The sequence below is a fragment of the Ochlerotatus camptorhynchus genome, unplaced genomic scaffold, assembly GCF_037179485.1.
Source record: "Ochlerotatus camptorhynchus isolate MF236.1 unplaced genomic scaffold, CSIRO-AGI_Acam_v1.1 ptg000855l, whole genome shotgun sequence".
Classification (NCBI taxonomy): Eukaryota; Metazoa; Arthropoda; class Insecta; order Diptera; family Culicidae; genus Ochlerotatus; species Ochlerotatus camptorhynchus.
This window is the reverse complement of record NW_027041314.1, coordinates 98,323-116,645: the sequence shown is the minus strand read 5'-3', so window position 1 is coordinate 116,645 and position 18,323 is coordinate 98,323. Positions and strand designations below refer to the sequence as shown.

General features: G+C 36.3%; 1 protein-coding gene across 3 annotated transcripts in view; it reads right to left on the bottom strand.

The window, feature by feature from the left end:
- The window catches only part of LOC135715328 (innexin shaking-B), a 157,620-nt gene that overhangs the window by 69,950 nt on the left and 69,347 nt on the right, over positions 1 to 18,323 (bottom strand). For all 3 annotated transcript variants that reach the window (XM_065238646.1, XM_065238645.1, XM_065238647.1), the window contains 2 exons: positions 15,892 to 16,057; positions 11,496 to 11,629 (listed from right to left, as the gene is read on the bottom strand). In XM_065238646.1, coding sequence (XP_065094718.1) covers positions 11,496 to 11,629; positions 15,892 to 15,942 — 185 coding nt within the window. In that variant the 5' untranslated portion in view covers positions 15,943 to 16,057. The remainder of the gene's footprint in view (positions 1 to 11,495; positions 11,630 to 15,891; positions 16,058 to 18,323) is intronic.

Here is an 18,323-nt window from a genome sequence, read left to right as displayed (position 1 = left end):
ACTGGCCATTGGGTACTTTTTTTTACCGTTTATGGGAGATTTTTTAAGTACACTACAATTGTTCTATCTTTGATTCAAAATTTAATATGTGGTTTCCATTGGTAAACAATCCAGTTTTTGTTGATGTAATGAAACTAGTGTACTATGTACATATTCAACTATCAATTTATCCTATTTTGCACATTTATATCATTATTGATTTACTATCAAACTAGAAACTAGAACCAAAAGTAAAGCGATGCCATCACAAAAGGTCAGTAGTGAAACAAAAAAAAGTTATGCATTTGAAATTTTTACTACGAACAATACAAATACATACAAACTTCAAACCATTTGCACAAACTTTACACCTTCATCAATCTGCACTATTTTTATTTTATTATAGTTACTTTAACACTCTAGGGTCACTCGTGACATGTACGGGGATGAGATTTGAACACGTAACTTTGACGTGAGAGGTATGGATGTTAATCAGGACGCCAGCCGTCTCCCAATCTACAATTTTACTATTATAACTATCACGAATCAAACTTTATGTATTGATGGTGGCCTAAAGTTTGATGTATTGATGGTGGCCAAAATGATTGCAAATACTTTTTATAAAATAAAGCACGTGCAGTGCACTTTTTATCCATATATAATTCAACTCACTGAACTGTTGCAAAAATGTTAAATGGTACTTTACAATAATGTAGCTATTTTTCAAAACATCATGAGAAGTTAACGACAAGTACTTTTTACATGGCAGATGAGAGGACATTAAAATTAATGATTCTTATTCAACTGCAACAACACCGCAATGATTTGTCAACATGTTTGCACAGTTACGTATTATCGATGGTATCCATGTTACAGTTATGTAGAAAATAAGTAGCAAATGCATAGTTTGAACAATAATAGAATTTGTTGAATATGTGCGTGGGTTATACGGTACTTGTCAGTAGTGGTAACGACATCGGTGCAGCTCCTCTGTCAGCAACCATCTGGTTTCGGTATTATGAGCTACTAGTTCTGGCAATTCGCCCGCTATCTGGTGCCGTGTTCAGTTCACCAGCAGTTCTGGAAAAGTCGAGCTCCGACTCTAACGCATCCTCAAAGGTCGACATCGATATCGGCATCAACAACTGACAACATATTTGGTGCCCCCAAAACTGGTGGTCTTCCTTACCACCTATTTCTCCGCTTTTGCCAATGCCAACACCAAAAGTGTTTTCATCCCAGTGACATGACATATTTGCGTCATGGTAGATGGCTTGCAACAAACCATTGCAGTAACAACTTGATTCAGTTTTTTTGCAAAACGAAGTTTGAATACTTATAGATTCATAACGCTTAAGGTGATACGATCCAGAAGCGTGGGCTTTGAAGCCACTTCGCCTTTTCCAAGGGATAATTATCTTCTACCGGAAAACATACAATAACAAATCTGATGATGCAAATTTAATTCCATATGATGATGCAAATTTAATTCCTGAAATCGCAATTGTGTCCGAGATAAACTCTCTAGAAAACTCAAAGTGGCATAATTTGTGGACGCTGGATCGTACCACTACACACTTTGTCAACTTTTTAGTAACATTTCGAAACAGTTGATCATAAGATACAAAAAAAAACATACCATTCAAACTCTGTTACACCAAAGTTTCGAGAAACATAATGCTTTATGGAACTCTCATACATCAATTGATAGATTTGTTGATCAAGTGTTTCATACAATATATCGTAGCATATAATTTCGTACTAATCAGTGTTCACTCGGCTGTCGACAAAAGCAGACCACTCTCGATGTGTGCCACGCGATCGTCTGTTTTCTCGGCAGCAACCATTGTGTGGTCCGCCTCATTGTTCTTCATCAGCAGTTCTTTCAGTCGATACGTCGTCGACTTTGCAAAGCAACCGTTTCGTGATGAATGTGTGAGTGCTGACCACATTTTGCGTCCATTTCTACAATGGAAGCGCTCTGACCCTCGTTGGCGATTCTGCCATACAAGTAAACCACTGGAAACGGCTCCAATTCTGGTAGAGGAGGCTTACTGGATAGCGGAAGATAAAATGTTTATTGTGTTGTACCTTTTGACTGTAGTTTTAAGATGTATTGTATAGTGAACAAGAATCCTCGGCTCTGTAAAGTTAATTCAGTTGAGCCTTATCAAATAAATTAATAATAATAATAACTTCATACTATTTTGAGTGTAGCAAGTTTGCTCCACCAATTGGATGCATGATTTGAGAGGTTATCCAAGCAGTACATTGCAACAATTGAGTTTCATTATTGAGACTTAAAGAAAATCAAGTACTAAACATGAAACAGTTTCGTATCAAGATGTTTTTCTTGTACCAGTTAAGGGACTTCTGGGCAACTTAAATTGCAAAATAACAATATTAACGATGTTTTCTGTATTGCTTGGCACTCTAATATGCAGTCTATTGATCTCAACGCAACATTGATTCTTGATACATTAGTGATATCAATATGTTAAGATACTTGTACCTTCAGGTAGAAAACACAAGTTTACAAATAACAGTAAAAAAATTAAAATGAATCTTTTACCAATAATTCTTGAGAAAAATCGTGTGCTGAATCTGAAAATGCAGTCAAAAAAAAATCTCGGTAGGATAGTTTTTGAGATACAGCTAAAAATGAAAATTTACTGTAAAAAAGTTTGTTTACTAAAATACAAATATCTCCGGTTGTAATGAGACTATACCCGAGCAAAGTCGGATATCAAAATACTATCAAAATGATATCTAATTTAGTTTTTGAAATCATGTTGACAACATATTTTGATATGCTATTTTTTAAATTTCGGTTGAATTCATATTTTTCTATTGTTTTATTATTTCTTAAAATTTTATATAAAACTAAATTTGATAGGGGAATTTACGTAATCTCGTCAATCTAAGCAGCGTCCGAACTTCTATTAGCGATTTCTCAGCGTCACACACATACATGACAGGTTTGTTTGTTGACATTTATCTGCTGCTTGCTGTTCTACCAATTCCAATCGACAGAATTGATCAAAACGGGTTGAACATGTTTTTACAACGCTCCAAACTTCTCAGATGAGAGTGACTATTGTCGGCAGTCTCTTTTTCTTCGGCACCCTTTCCATTTGAACTGCGTGTTAACCAGCTGTTCTATTATCGGCAACTCGAAATCAGCCGTATTTTGTAGTATGTATATTTCATTTAAAGAAAAATATGGTATAACAGGAATTCACAGTCGTAAAAATGTAATCAGATTGAAACTGAAAAGGTAAGGAATCGGCTTAATACATTCAGCGAAGAGTTTTGATGGGAAAATACAGTGAAATAAACGTTTCAATTTCGGTTGCCGAAAACAGTCAATGGGTGCCGAAGCCATAATTTACCCTATTTTATATGAAAAAAAACGTTTCCACACTTATCACTGAAATCTACATTTATTTTTATTTTTTCTTCTTACGAGTTAATCAGGTTTCTTTATGAACATCACAAAGACAATTATGATTCTTACAGTGTTGTTTTAAAACATTTATTGATATTAATCTGCCTGTGAATTGAATTTACTAATCGATATATATTTGATTGCGTCCAGTTCGTCTGTAATACTTATACTAATACATTGTCGAATATTGCAATTTAACTTTCGTAGACTTAGTCGGTTTCTTAGCTCATATTTAAATATGTTGTTATTAATTATTTTTAATATCAGTTCTCTCCCAATATAATAAATATCGTCATTGTCTGTTAAAATATATTCAATGCGAAGAAATTCATCATTCATAATAATATAAGAGTCATCGTAGACTAATTTTTTACAAAATTCGTGTGTCCCATTCCTATATTGAATATAATTCCACTAGAATTTGTCATGAAAACGAAACTCTTAACTTAAAAACTTCACATCGTCTATATCTATGCTATTGGATTTAATAAACTTCAATCGTTCGTCATATTTTAACTTTTGTTATTTGTCTATAATGAAAAAAGCGATTCATTATATACTTTCTTGTAATGTGTACCACTGCATGATTATTTCCAGTTCTGTACTTTAATATGGCACCATTTGCACTTTATTGACAACATTATTTGATTTTGAATCTTGATATTTTTTTTTTCCTTTGGTTTGTTTTTTCCATCGATCTTGTTTTCCGTGCTGAGCACCAATGCTACCGACGCCAGGAAGGCAGCTCCCACACCTGGACCCTACCTATCGACCCATCAACTCATGAACCGGGGACCAACGGCTTTACTTCCCATCCGAAGGAAGGCGTGATCAGAGATGTTATGCCTCAGAACATCCCGGCGGCGCCGACTGGGATTGAACCCAGGCCTGCTGGGGTGAGAGGTAATCACGCTTACCACTACACCACCGGCACCGTTATTACTCGACACTCGTCAACGTATCAACCGACTATCGCTGACAGAACGCAGTGAGAGGTAGAGCCATGGCAAACAACAATCACCATTAATGGTCGCTGCTCACAGGCAAAACGTAACACTCGCTGCTGATGATGTAAAGCATAACGAAAACAGTGAAGATTTCTGCAGTACGATAATGAGAAAAAGCGAAACGACAGAAGAAAATGAAAACAATGCCTACGCATTCCAAGTTCGTCTCGGCAAGCGCGACTGTGTGAGTTACAATCAAAGCTGGCATAATTAAACGGAAGCTGTTGGGCTAACTCACCAACACACTCACATAAGCAAGCAAAGCAGCATCTGCTTGTCGTGATTGTCGGGAATGTCCAGATCGGTAATGGATCACCGCTGAAGACGACATTCACCAGTTTTTTTTTACTTCTTTTGTCAACTTGATGGATGGTCATTAAGAGAGCTTCGACAAGCACATTGATCGGAATGTATCAAGCGTTACTACCTTCAGCTGTTTGACGATCGAGATTGTGATACGTCGCAACTCTATTTTGTAGGATATCAGCAAAAAATAAAGCCTGTTGAGCATCTCATTGTATCTTGAGAGGTTCTAGGTGGATCAGCGAACAACGTTCCTCATAGCCTCCTAAAAGGTATCGGTAATCGTCAACGTGCATAGCGAATGAATCTTCGTTGAAAAGACTCGATTTGCTCAGCTCCATTCTGATAGAAGGGATTCCAAACGGCAGTGGCAAATTCTTAAGTAGAGGATACTAGACAGCAATATTGTTATTTCAGGCTATACATCGGCAAAATCCTTAGCAATCCTAAAGATGAAACCCAAAGATTTGGAAGCTTTGTCGACGATAAACGAAATGTACTGTTTGAATGCCAGTTGCAAATCCAAGATGACACCTAGATCTTTCACGTGACTTACTCGTTGAATAACATCAATTAAAAGTATATAATTAAACGTCAAGGGCTCTTTTTTACGAGAGAATTACTGAACATTTCTTCGGGTTCACAGTAAATCTGTCGAACTGTTTTTGTAGAAACAATGCATTAGTATGCGTTTTAATCTTTAAGTAAATCTTAAGATCATCAGCGAAAGGCAGACGGGGCCCCTCTAACACAAAGTTCACATTGTTGAAATAAATTAAAAAAAATAGTGGTCCGAGGTGACTTTCCTGGGAAAGTGCCCGAATAGCAATCCTCAATAGAAACACAAAGTTGGTGATCGATGAGATATGACAGGCACCAGGATAGTAAGGGTTTGTTGATCCCCAGCCGTTCTAGTTTAACTATGGCGATGGCGTTATTGATCTTGTCGCATGCTGCTGATAAATCAGTGGAGTTAGCGTCGGTCTGGTAGCGCTCCACTAGGCTATTCATAACGTACAAAGGGAAACAAAGCAGGTTGGTTTTCGATGATCGATTGGACATGAAATCGCGGTTGTTTTCATGGAGATACTGCTTACAGTGAGACAACAATGGCTCCATAAGAACTAGCTCAAATAGTTTCGATACGGCACACAGTTTCAAACAGGGTTTGTCAATGCGTTACTTGATTATATTTTAAATTTTAAATAAATTTTAAATCATATTTTTTTTAATGCATCTCATGGCAAGTAGTCAAGCCATGTGCTAACACTTACCCCATAAAGGTTGTCCACGAAATTATTGCACCACACAAAATGTATCTCCAAAAGTCATAGGGGAAATGGCTCTAATGTTGGCCTATGGATCTAAGATTGGGCCCATCGCTAAAAATCTGCTATTTATCAATTGTATCTAGATGAACGCGTCAATAGGACGGTACTAATGGATATTTTTGGTTGCTATTGAAAATTTAGTCGATTGCTGAATTTATGTATGGGCCCAAATTAGGGACACTTAGGCCGACATTACATACATTTCCCCTATATCAGAATCAAGAAATATTTTGAGAGGGTGATCTTTGATTTATTAATAATCTATTTAACGTTTAGCTTTGTCTCATTTATTTACCATAAACATATACATGAACTTTTCTCATTATACCTTCCATTAATTTTTGCACAGTGGTATCGGCCACTTCTTTCTCAGCTTTTTTTCCACTTTCATTTTCGATAGGTCAGTTCATGGGTTGATAGGTTGGGTGCAGGTGTGGACAGGCATGGAAAATCATTTACATTCATTTCATGCAATCATTTACATTCATTTGCCTCTAACTTTTTTCATCAACAGCAATCTGCAAAATGATGTACAGAGCTTTAGTAGGTTTTGTTATTAGCTACAACTTTTTCCCATAACTCAAATCTGTGTCTCTTATGCATAACGAATTAGAGCGGGCAAAACTTGTTACTGTTTTTCAGTGAATGTAATATACATTCACTGAAAAACAGTAGTGGATTCTGTTCGCTCTGGTTCGTCATACATAAGAGATACGAATTTTAGTTGTTAACAAAAGTTGTAGCTAATAACAAAACCTACTAAAGCTCCATACATTGTTTTGCGGAATTCTGTTGATAAAAAAAGTTAAGGCAAATGAATGTAAATGAATGCACGAAATGAATGCAAATGATTTTCCATGCCTGGGTGTGGAAGCTGCCTCCTTGGCGTCGGTGACGTTTTTGGAGGCTTTAATTTAGATACATTTCTTGATTCACAGTTCCGGTTGTGACGAACATCTCAATTCTTTTAACATAACTACAAATTGCATGCCAAATCAAAACAAATTTTGGCAAGCTTCGAATTTTTTGCTGCTTAAATTTATCTGCCAAACTTATCACGGGCAGTGAAAAAGTCCATGCCTAGTAATTGTTGAAAGTCGGCTTTGACTTATGTTTCGTCATCCATTACACAGCAATCAAATTTTGTTAGAATTTCCAGATACAGCTTTTTTGTGCGTGTTTTTGCCACCAAATTCCGCCGTTCATCTCTATTGGGGAACTTCTGGACCTTGTACGTATGTAATTCAGAACGACCTTTCACATTCTGAACATAACTTTTTGAAACATGCAACTTTATAACCACATCCCTTCAGTGAATCCTACACAATTGCTTCCACTCACCTGCTATAAAAAAATATTTTTCGGAATTATGCAATCATTAGATGTTATAATGCTATGTTGTACTAGTAAGTAACAAGAAGAGGGTGTAAAGTATGTGTTTAACTCATAAAACCTGTCAATTTCGCGAGCGTCACAATCAGCGATCTTATGATTCGTGAGCGTTCACTCAGAGTGAGCGCTCACTAGTCGTAAAATCGTTGATTATGACGCACTGAAAGCAATATTGACAGATTTTATGTGTCAAACATATACTTCATGACCTATTTTTGTAACTTACATGTACTACTTAGCATTATACTATTTCATGATTTCATAATTCCGAAAAACATTTTTTTATAGCAAGAGAGTGGAAGTAACCCTGATTGACAATAATTGTACATTCTATATTGACGTCAATACATCGATATTGACGTCAATACATCGATATTGACGTCAATACATCGATATTTACAATATTTCAGTATTTACATCATCAATATTTGTGTCAATAATTCCTATTTGCGTCAATATTATGATAAGCGTGGGGCTTGCTTTGCCGAACCATTCGGATTACTTTTGAATGCACGCACCACCTTCTGTTGGACGTTTTTGCTTACTGTACCTGGTTTTTAGCTTGTGTTCGATGATCTAATCTTCATCAAATCGTTTTAGCACTCTTGAAACAGTAGTTCCTCTGCACTATCCCGAGTTGTTTTCCGAGTTCACAGTAGGATAATGTTGAATTTTCACGGTTTGCGAGTAAAATCTTTGCACGGTTGCTTTGCTGTTTCGGTTCAATTTTGAAATCTTCACAACAGAATAACACCAAACTTACAAAATTTAAACAATACACGTTGAAGTAAATTTCAATAAAATTTGGTAATTTTTCATCGTATGCAGGATGAGTTATGTGCAAATGTCAGTGGTGCATAAATTACGTGGACACCCTTTATTTGGCAGAATGTGGAAAACCCGACCATTTTTCACATTGTTAAATATCTTTTTCAGTTTTTTAAAATTTTCATTGTTTTTGGAACTGGAAAATAAGTTTAATCATACCACTAGATTAAAATTCCCATTCCCCCAGTGTACCTTAATTTCTGCAATAAATTGCACATTTATATTGATCGTCAGATATGGCGGAAATCGATTTTAAAATTAAGAACAATCAGTTTTTTTTGTGAGGTACAGCCACACATTGGGGCAGAATGGTACTTTTTTGGACAAAACACGTAGAGCTCTATAATGGATTTTTTTTTTCAAAGCGTTTCAAACGGCCAACCACCTGCTTCGCCAAGATCTCAGGGGTCAGACTCGCTTCAGTGACCACACCTTCGATCTCCACATCACGTGCTGGGATGTTAACTCTATACTCGAGCGTAAAGAGCTGGGAGTCAACAATCTCGTTAGCTTGCTTCAGGTTGGAGATGACAACACGAAGTTTATTGTGCCTAACCTTCGAGAATTCGGTCACGGCCAAGAACCGCTGTGTCAGATCATGACTGATTTGCATAACATTATTTTTGGGCTGAAAGTAGACAACCCATGGGCCAGTTGAGTCTTCCGGGTAGACTCGCGATCGAGAGCTTTCTGAGCCTGTCCATTGCCAAACTGAGACGACGAACCAGGGATCGTATTATCTTTCTTTTAAAATGGCGTGCGTTTTCGACCCATATTACCATCGAGTGGCAAAGTATGGTCGTCTTCCGAATGTCCATTTTGCCGTACTAGTGGAAGACAGAATACACAGAACATACTATAAACACAGAATACAAAATGAAAATTTAACTAATTGACTAGATAAAGAAACAAGAACAAAAACATATCTGTTAATCCTATTCTACTACCACCGAGCGTTATATATGTCGGTGTTCTACGATGCGCGTGCGAGGGCGATCTTCGTTGTGGTGTGCTTGGTTGACGCTCGGCACTCAGTTGTACACACAATGATGGATGAACGATGAAGATGTAAAGACGGGTGCTCATACTCGTGAGCGGGTATGCGTGACCACGCAACGATAATGTGCTATGTGGTTTTCGAATTGCCAATCGCACCGATTAATCTTTTCTTGCGATTATGCCGAAAACCACACTTTCTTCTCCGAAAAAAAAAAACTCACCTTCGGATTAATTTACCGGGAGCTATGTCAGGAATCACTAAGCGAGAAAAAAAATTATAATAGACACGAGAGAATAGCGAGGAAACTTCCAAAACAACGGAGCACGAAACAAGTGGACCGTTCTTCTTGCTAGGACGCAGTGGAGTGATGAGTAGAGATGATGATTTGCATGAAATATACAATTACAAAATACAGCCAAGTTCCATTTCTAAAATCTCTGATCACGCCTTCCTTCTGGAAGTAAAGCCGTTGGTCCATGGGTTTACGGGTTGATAAGTAGGGTCCAGGTGTGTGAGCTATCTCCCTGGCGTTGGTAGCATAGGTACTCAGTACGGAAAATCAGAGAGGATGTTATATAAGAGACGCGCGGAGAGAATAAATGTAATTCTGGTTGCACGGCTAACTAAGTTATTTTTCTGCAAGGTTTGGCAACCCGCAATTTTGTGATTACTTCGAGTGACTTTTAATTTGAGCGACTGTCATCTGCAAAAAATGAATAATTTTTTAACCGTATCGGTAGTATTGGTATTCAATCAATTTTTGACAACTCTGAGTGACAATAATATTCCAGCTCAGCCCTAATAAACAATACCATAAACCAACGATAACCCTAATGATAGAACTATTTCACAAATGGTTTGGATGATACCCCGAACACGTCGTTAAGCAAAATAACCATAAAAATTTATTTATGGTGTCCAATTTCACTTTTCATACGCAAACTTAATTATAATTACCTTTTTAAATCTTAACAATTAATAAAGACAACCAACCAACCAACCAACCTCAAAATTTAAATTCAACCCCAATCTTAATACTCCCCACGCTTTTTTCTTGGTGAAGCGCTCGTGTTTATTTACATTGCTCGATTGGAACTTTGGGCTTCAGTCTTCGCACGTCTCTTATTCTCTGCGGAAAACAAGATCGACGGAAAACAAATCAATGGAAAAAAAAGATCCATTGTTCGATTATAAAGGAATCATTATTTGCCTACTAGTACGGTTATGGAAGTACTTCGGCTTCAAAAAGTGCATTTGTATATCTCGTAAAGGAAGTGGGGGTAAAATAAACACCTGACTTTTAGAACGATTGATTGATATTTTGATAAATAAATAAGGAATTCGAAGGCACTGCTCAAATCATCGAGATAGGCAGGAATATCGAAATACATATAGAACATCGAGAAATTGAGAGTTAATACAGTCAACAAGCTAATAAATATTGTAGACGTGTTTAGATGGCATAGAAATTCCATATATTAACATCAGATTACGACTTAATGTCCAGCTAAAGAATTAAACAGCATCTAAATTTAAATCTTAGAACAAACCAGGCTTTAACATTACATTGTGCGTTGTACTAGATTGCAGGATAATTTATATCTGCTACATTTACATTATGCTTACATTTATCAATTTTTATAAGTATATGTAGGGTATAGTGCTACTTCGTCGTAATCGCCCATTTCCGTTCTATCAATAATAACAATAATTTCACCATGCACGAATCATTAATACGTTTGTTTCGATGCTTTAGCCACAAAAATGCCTAAACGAGCTTTTATGACTATATGTATGACTATTTACACTCATTGTTCTCAAACAAAAGAAGCGCTCATAGCAATTTTTTTTTCTTTGTTCGTTCGTAGAACGAAGAAAACTCTAAATATCTAAACCAATGGCGTTTCAATGTGTTAGGATGAAATCGAAATTCGTGGAACAAACTTAGAATCAAGAAGCAGTGTTAGATTTCTAACAATATCTCAACAATTTGTGACTATTTATCAAATCCAACGGTACGTATAGAACGGTAAATAAATTCAGTAGAATCACTCCTTTTTTGGGTTAAAATCGGTTCGAAAAAGAGAGTGCGGATTGTGCTTAGTAGAACGGAAATTATATTAAAAAACCCTATAAAACTTGTAAAGAGATGGGTGCAAGATGTGGATTTGGCTGTTTTTATTGAACAATGATTAAATACTACTTACCGTGTATGTACGCAGTCTATTGGATTTCCGACGTATTGCCGAGTTGTTACTGCTATTGAGAACGTTACCAAAAGCACAACGGTTGCATTGGTGTGTAATCGGAATATTGAGGAATCTGTTTTCACATGATTAACCTAAAATGATAATGGTAAAAAATTAGTTAATAAACATTCAAATATATGTAGCATAAAAATGTATTTTATTTTATTCAGATACAAATATTCAGTTTCTCAACGGTCACAGCATCAAACTTCAAATTCAACATTACACATAGATCACATTTAAATAACATCGGAATTGATTTACTGAGTGCGAGTATGGGTGATACACAAGGGTCCTACATATTGAAATAAAAATAATAAATTTCTTATACGCCACCCTCCAGTTCTATTCAATACCCTAAAATATGACTGTATACTAAAAATGATAAAGATTGATGAAGGTTTAGAAAAGGCCTGCGCAACCAATTTAAAAAAAAAGTCTTCGCATTCGGCCGGTGGGTTGTTTCATTCTCGTTGAACTTTGTCAGACGAGAACTTAGAACCATGTTTGCGGTTTTCAGTTTTTAAGATCAATATGCAACGAGTGTTGGACAGCAGCTAACAATTTTATGTTTCTTATTAATTAACTAAGCTGTTGACTGCTGATATCTTAAACACTAACAAAAATAAATAAAAAAATTAAATTTGTAACATTGTTGAACCCTAGTAGCACGCTTGTCATAACAAATTTTCCGACTTATTTCAGTCATAAACACGTTTCTGCAAATTTTCGTGATGGCAGTGAGCTACTAAATTTCTGATTTTTTTAAGGTATATATTTTTATTACATTTGGCCCAAATCTGATAATGTGATTGGAAATTTTTTAAAAGCGTACTGCGTAAAAAAAACCACGTAAAAACCGACTCCGACTCCATTTTTAGCCCACAAGCTAACATTTGGCTCGCGGTTCAAAAACGTTGGGCAGGCCTGGTTTAGAGTTTGCGCCATTGGATTGCAGATTGTATGGAGATTTCGGTGAATTAGTATGGTAAATTATTGGGTATCGCATAAATATCTCTAACTTTGGTTGTAGTTGTGTAAACGATGGAAAAATTTGGAACTGTTGTCATGAAATTGGTGCTGTTTTCTTGCACATTTTCATATGTCAAAATCTACCCTATATTGGCATTTTTTCGCATTTCTATCTTTCTTGAGACGCTGTTTAACAGATCGTAGCAACAGCAAGCTTTTTGGTCATTGTCATAGCAACAACATATTACATTTTTTCAACACCATTAAAACCAAAGTTAGTGCGATATAAGCGATTTTTATAATTCTTCCACATTAATACCCATACAAATTTCATACCATTTGCGCGACCTCTAAACCTTCATCAATCTTTAGCATTTTTTGCACAGGCTGATATTTTGGGGTTATGAATCGAACTGAAGGGTGGTCTATAAGAAATTTGACAGTTTTTTTTAATGAAGTACCCTTGCGATACACTGTCAGTATGACGTAATGTTCCAGAATGCTGATAGAGGCAAATAAATCTTCATGTTTTTGCGAAACTTGATCATAATCAGATCAAATCACTGTTACATAAGATCCGGGTGCCCGTGGTAAACATGAGCCGTGACGTGTAATATGACATTAAATGTTACAGTGATTTTTTTCTTAGCTGAATTTTGATATGTTTTGGCAAGAAACCAAGTAAAATCAAATGCTAGTCGGCGGCGGTGCCAATCTTGGCATCAAAAATATAGTGTATAGAGTAAGCTGGTACAACACATCGACCTCAGTTGAACAAATTAAAATATTTTGAAACTTTAAGCATTTATAATCAAACTAATTATATACACACGATCCCTAATGCAAGGTTTACAACTTACTCTCACAGAGCATTGATGAGTTTTTAGTTCATTCGTAGCAAGAACGATTATTTAAGAAGAGCGTTCAAAACGAACTTTTACTCCACCGATGGGCAAAAGTTCGGCACTGGGAAAAAGATTGCAAACTGAATGGCAGTTTTAGAGAAGTTTTGCCACTACAAATCTTAAAATGCCCCATGACGGTGTGAATTACATAAAGAAACCACATGATTGTGCCCAGATATTGTGCTAACTTGGCTAACAAAGAAATCCCCTCGAAAAAATTGCACATTCTGCTCCATTTATGATTGTTTAGAGTACATCGGAAGTCGGTAGCAACAGAGGAAAACAAGATCGACGGAAAACAAATCAAGGTAAAAAAAAAGGCATTTGTGAATGATTACAATTGCAATTACAGCTTTCTAATGACATTTCAACGACATTTGATACTCCTAAAAACATCTTCAAGCGAAACGCAAGCAAGACCTGAAACGAGATGGACAAGCCAACGAGCAAGCTTTTTAGCTAATAATGTATTTAAAAACTATCATGCCCAGAAATAAAATTTTCCCTTCACTATTGAGTTTTTCTTGTTGATCTCCTACAAGTTATGTTATGTTATAATTTTAGAAAAAAAAATGTCTGTAACTTTTCGAAAACATCAGATTTTTCGCGATTTTTTTTTGGAAAATTTTGACTCTAAAAGATCTTTCAAACAAGTGTTAACATATTTTGTACGTACTTTGAAAACCGTGGCTTAATGGTGAAAGCTTCCTTAAACTGTACTTCTGCAACACAACTCAAATGTTCGAAGTGAAGACAATTGTGGATTTTTTGCATTTATTGAATATTTCATTTAACATCAATATCATTGCTTAATACTCATTTCCATATTAGAATGTCTGATGGGTGATTAGATATTTTTTTTCCTTGATTTGTTTTTCTTCGATGTTTTTCGTACTGAGCACGCTACCGACGCCAGGGAGGCAGCTTCCATACCTGGACCCCACCTATCGACTCATCAACTCATGGACCGGGGACCAACGGCTTTACTTCCCTTCAGAAAAAAGGCGTGATCAGAAATGTTATGCCTCAGAACATCCCGGCGGCGCCGACTGGGATTGAATCCAGGCCTGCTGGGGTGAGAGGTAACCACGCTTACCACTACACGACCGGCGGCGCTGTGAGTAGATATTCTCTCTAAAGATTTATGATTTATCTCCACTTTCTTTGTGAGCAGGTCTTGTAAAGGTACGTTAATCTGCATGTGGACGTTTTGCTTATTTTTAATACATTAAAGGGAGTATTCGATAAAAATGGCACATCGGATTTTCTTGAATTCTTCAGAGGATGAAAACTACTAATGAGTTATGATTTACAAAATTTGTTTTGTTCAATTTCGTCTCTCATCCCGAATGCTCGCACTTTCCTTTTCATTCCACTTAACAATTTGCCGAGACTAACAGATTTTTGCTGAGTTATCAGCTAAAAACAGATATTTTGCAGAGATAATAGGCTGTTTGAGATTTAACCGAGCGTTAAAACAATTTCAATATATTTTATTTAAAGTTTGAAGTTGGTTTCACTATTGTGTTAAATCTCTGAATTTAGTTGCGTATCTAGAAGTCTGATTTTAGATATTGCGAAAATGGCGTTTCTTTGAAATTTGTTTTATTAGGTTTCACATCGAAAGTGGCATTCCACCAGCTGCTATTAGAGGTGGCCATTTTGAAAGAAACAGGAACATTTAGTGGCCTTAGGTAGCCTAGCCAGGGCTTGGGTTGATTCCCGGTCCAGTCTAGAAAAATGTTAGGCTTCAAAATTCAACAATATACCAATTCATGCTTTGGTTAACATAGAAAGCTCTCAATTTACAACTGTGGAAGTGCTTCAAGAATACGAAGTTGAGAGCAGGCGTAAAGACGTCGAAAAGAGCAAAAATCAAGAAGAAAAAGAAGATGAAGTGAAAGAGAACGCCTAATTTCGAATAACAAAGCTGTTATACTCAATACATATATCCTACACTCAAACTAATGTTCGCGTCAATGTTACGTGAAAAAATACGCAGATTTTTTCGATCGTACTTTTCACGTAAGAACTACGTGATTCTCATGTAGGCGCACTCATTTTATGAAGCCTCAAAAAAAAAAACTAAACCAATTTTTCTGGTTTTGCTATTGACCTCTTTCCGTGTACCCGTGTACTACACCTTGATAATAATAGCAGCAAAATTCTTTTATAGTGGAGTAAACTGTATCGTTTTTCTTGATGATGATTTTTGGAGTATCATACTTTTGATATGTCATCAGGAAGCTTGTGCTTCATACCATCATGGGGTATTTAAAGAATTGCAATGGCAAAACTTCTCAAACCATTTGTTGCGGAAATGTTCGGTTTGAACACTCTTACGAAAAAACCGATCTTTCTACTTCAGTTGTAAACCTTGAATGAGGGATCCTGTGTATGGAGCGAGTATGATAAATTTTAATTTTCAGTATACAATTAATAATAATAATTAGTAATTAATAACTGTGAGTACTTACCGATGATCTGCTCACTTGCATAAACGCATAAACGCCTCTTAAAAACTCCATATTACTACTGGATGGTGAGTTAATGGGGGCTCTTTGTGGCGGCCCCCCTTGATTTCGGCGAAAATAGGATGGCACTCCTTCAACCAGCTGTGTTTTTACTTTCTTGGAAAATGATCTGATAAAAAAAAACAAAAGTTTCATTATATGTAGGCATTCAATAATAATTTTTAGTTTTTATGTAACGATTTGAAGCCATCTTATTTTTTAATAATATATAACAATACGACAGCTATACACACGTATACTCGTAAATTATGTTCTAACGTTCAAGTAACATTCAATTAAAAAAAATGTCAGGCAATAATGGTTTATACGGACAAACAACATAAAATCCTCAATCGGTGTACACATTCGCTTGAAAAACAGGAATATATCCGAGTTCAAGGTGCGCGTGGGTGTGTGTGTGTGTGGGAAAGGTAGATAGAGATGGAGATAGAGAGAGAGAGAGAGAGAAGAGAGAGAGAGAGAGAGAGAGAGAGAGAGAGAGAGAGAGAGAGAGAGAGAGAGAGAGAGAGAGAGAGAGAGAGAGAGAGAGAGAGAGAGAGAGAGAGAGAGAGGGAGAGAGAGAGAGAAAGAGGAAATGCTAACATGAAGCTTTAGTGTGATACTTTATTAGCTAGAGAATGATCTTTAGAAGAGGGTAGGTGGATAGTTCCGTTAGAGTACGGCAGTATGAAAATTGAATAGAAGTTGAAAATGAGCGAAGGGCAATTAATGCGACAGTATAAAGTCAAACGCACATCTTTTGCCTAACTCGTGCGATGTACGCGGAGACTTGAAGTATGTCTTCAAGTCTACAGGCAAAAGATACGCGTCCTTCTTTTGCTCATTACTGACTGCGGCTGTGGAATAGTTCTAGCGACGTTTCATCACTACCTAAAGCCCCACGTTGCGAGAGCATTTCCAGTCGATGGTGTGTTATAATGAAATTCTTCTTTACCTAACTATTGTAGTGCTCCTCTTGACCTATCCACCTACCCTCTTCTAAAGATCATTCTCTAGCTAATAAATTATCACACTAAAGCTTCATGCTAGCATTTCCAACCAACATTAAATTCATGTTTCTTAAAAGTTTTCATTAGGTAATGGTAAGTTTAGTAACTATCTATCGTGCCCAATTGTTACGGAAATGATAAGCGTATATTGACACATATTTTGGCAGTGGAATTTCGTCTGCAGGTCAATTAATGATAATAATCATAAGTAGTGGCAACTTATTAGACCCAGGTTAGGAACATGTACCATGTAAGACAGAAGCTTTAAAACTCTTCTATTTTACGTATTGAGTACTTTTCATAAATTTACAATTATCAAAATTTCTAATTTATCTGGAGTTTTCAAAATAGACACATAAAAAAATGATGAAAACCGAAAACAGTTCATCATATTTCAGTATATTTTTTTTTAACTTTCTTTATAAGAGAAAATCCCGACGGCACCGACTGGAATTGAACCCAGGTCCCTTGGAATTAGGTAGAGGCATCAACCTTCTCTTGTAGCTTACAAGTTTTTTTCTTTAAACTTTATCATAGTATATATAATATTATAGTTCTTTTTTGCCGGAGTCTAGTACATCACTTTAACTTCTAGGAAATCTGAAAGGCTGTTAGAAATTTCTTTGTTTTAAGCTATTTGGGGATTTGCTCAACTGATACAAGAATGATTCCGCTACCTGTTTGTGTTGTTAGTTTGTGTGAGCTCTAATTTGCGAGAAATCGGTGGTCTATGTACATTGGTACATTAGATTGTTGCAAAGTTTGAAATTTTCGCTTCATAGTGTTCAATCGGTTTCACACTGGGTATTTATAAGCTTCCCAAAATTAGATCTCTTTCGGCAAGAAACTGACTTGACATAAACCATTTGAAGGTTATACGGAAAAAAACTATCGGAAGAAAACTTTTTGATCGTATCTAGGTAACAATTCACCATATCGCGTTGTTTAAAAAATGACAGCTGTGGTTGTAGGCAATTTACTCAGCTACTTTGCACACTTTGCCGGAAACCACTTTTCGATTGAGGGTAAGATATAAAAGATATTAATCATCTTCGACGTTGGTGTCTGATGATCTTGCTCAATCAACTGCTCAGCAGGCAACATTTACGTCGCGCGTGAAATAGAGCACAACAATCATGGCTACTATGCAACCCCCTGCAATGCGATCCAGTTCTTAAAACCGCCGAAAACATCAGCATATCAACATTAACATATTTAAGCTCCAACCATGTAACATTAAATGCGGTAATGTGCCAACAAATGTAATGCCTTCAAAACCATTCTTACTTTCCCGCAATGGACAGTTAAAAAATTATTTAGTTGTTTTCGAATTGACGAGCACAATTTGCGTGAATCATGCTCGCCTATAACGTTATCTAGAAAACT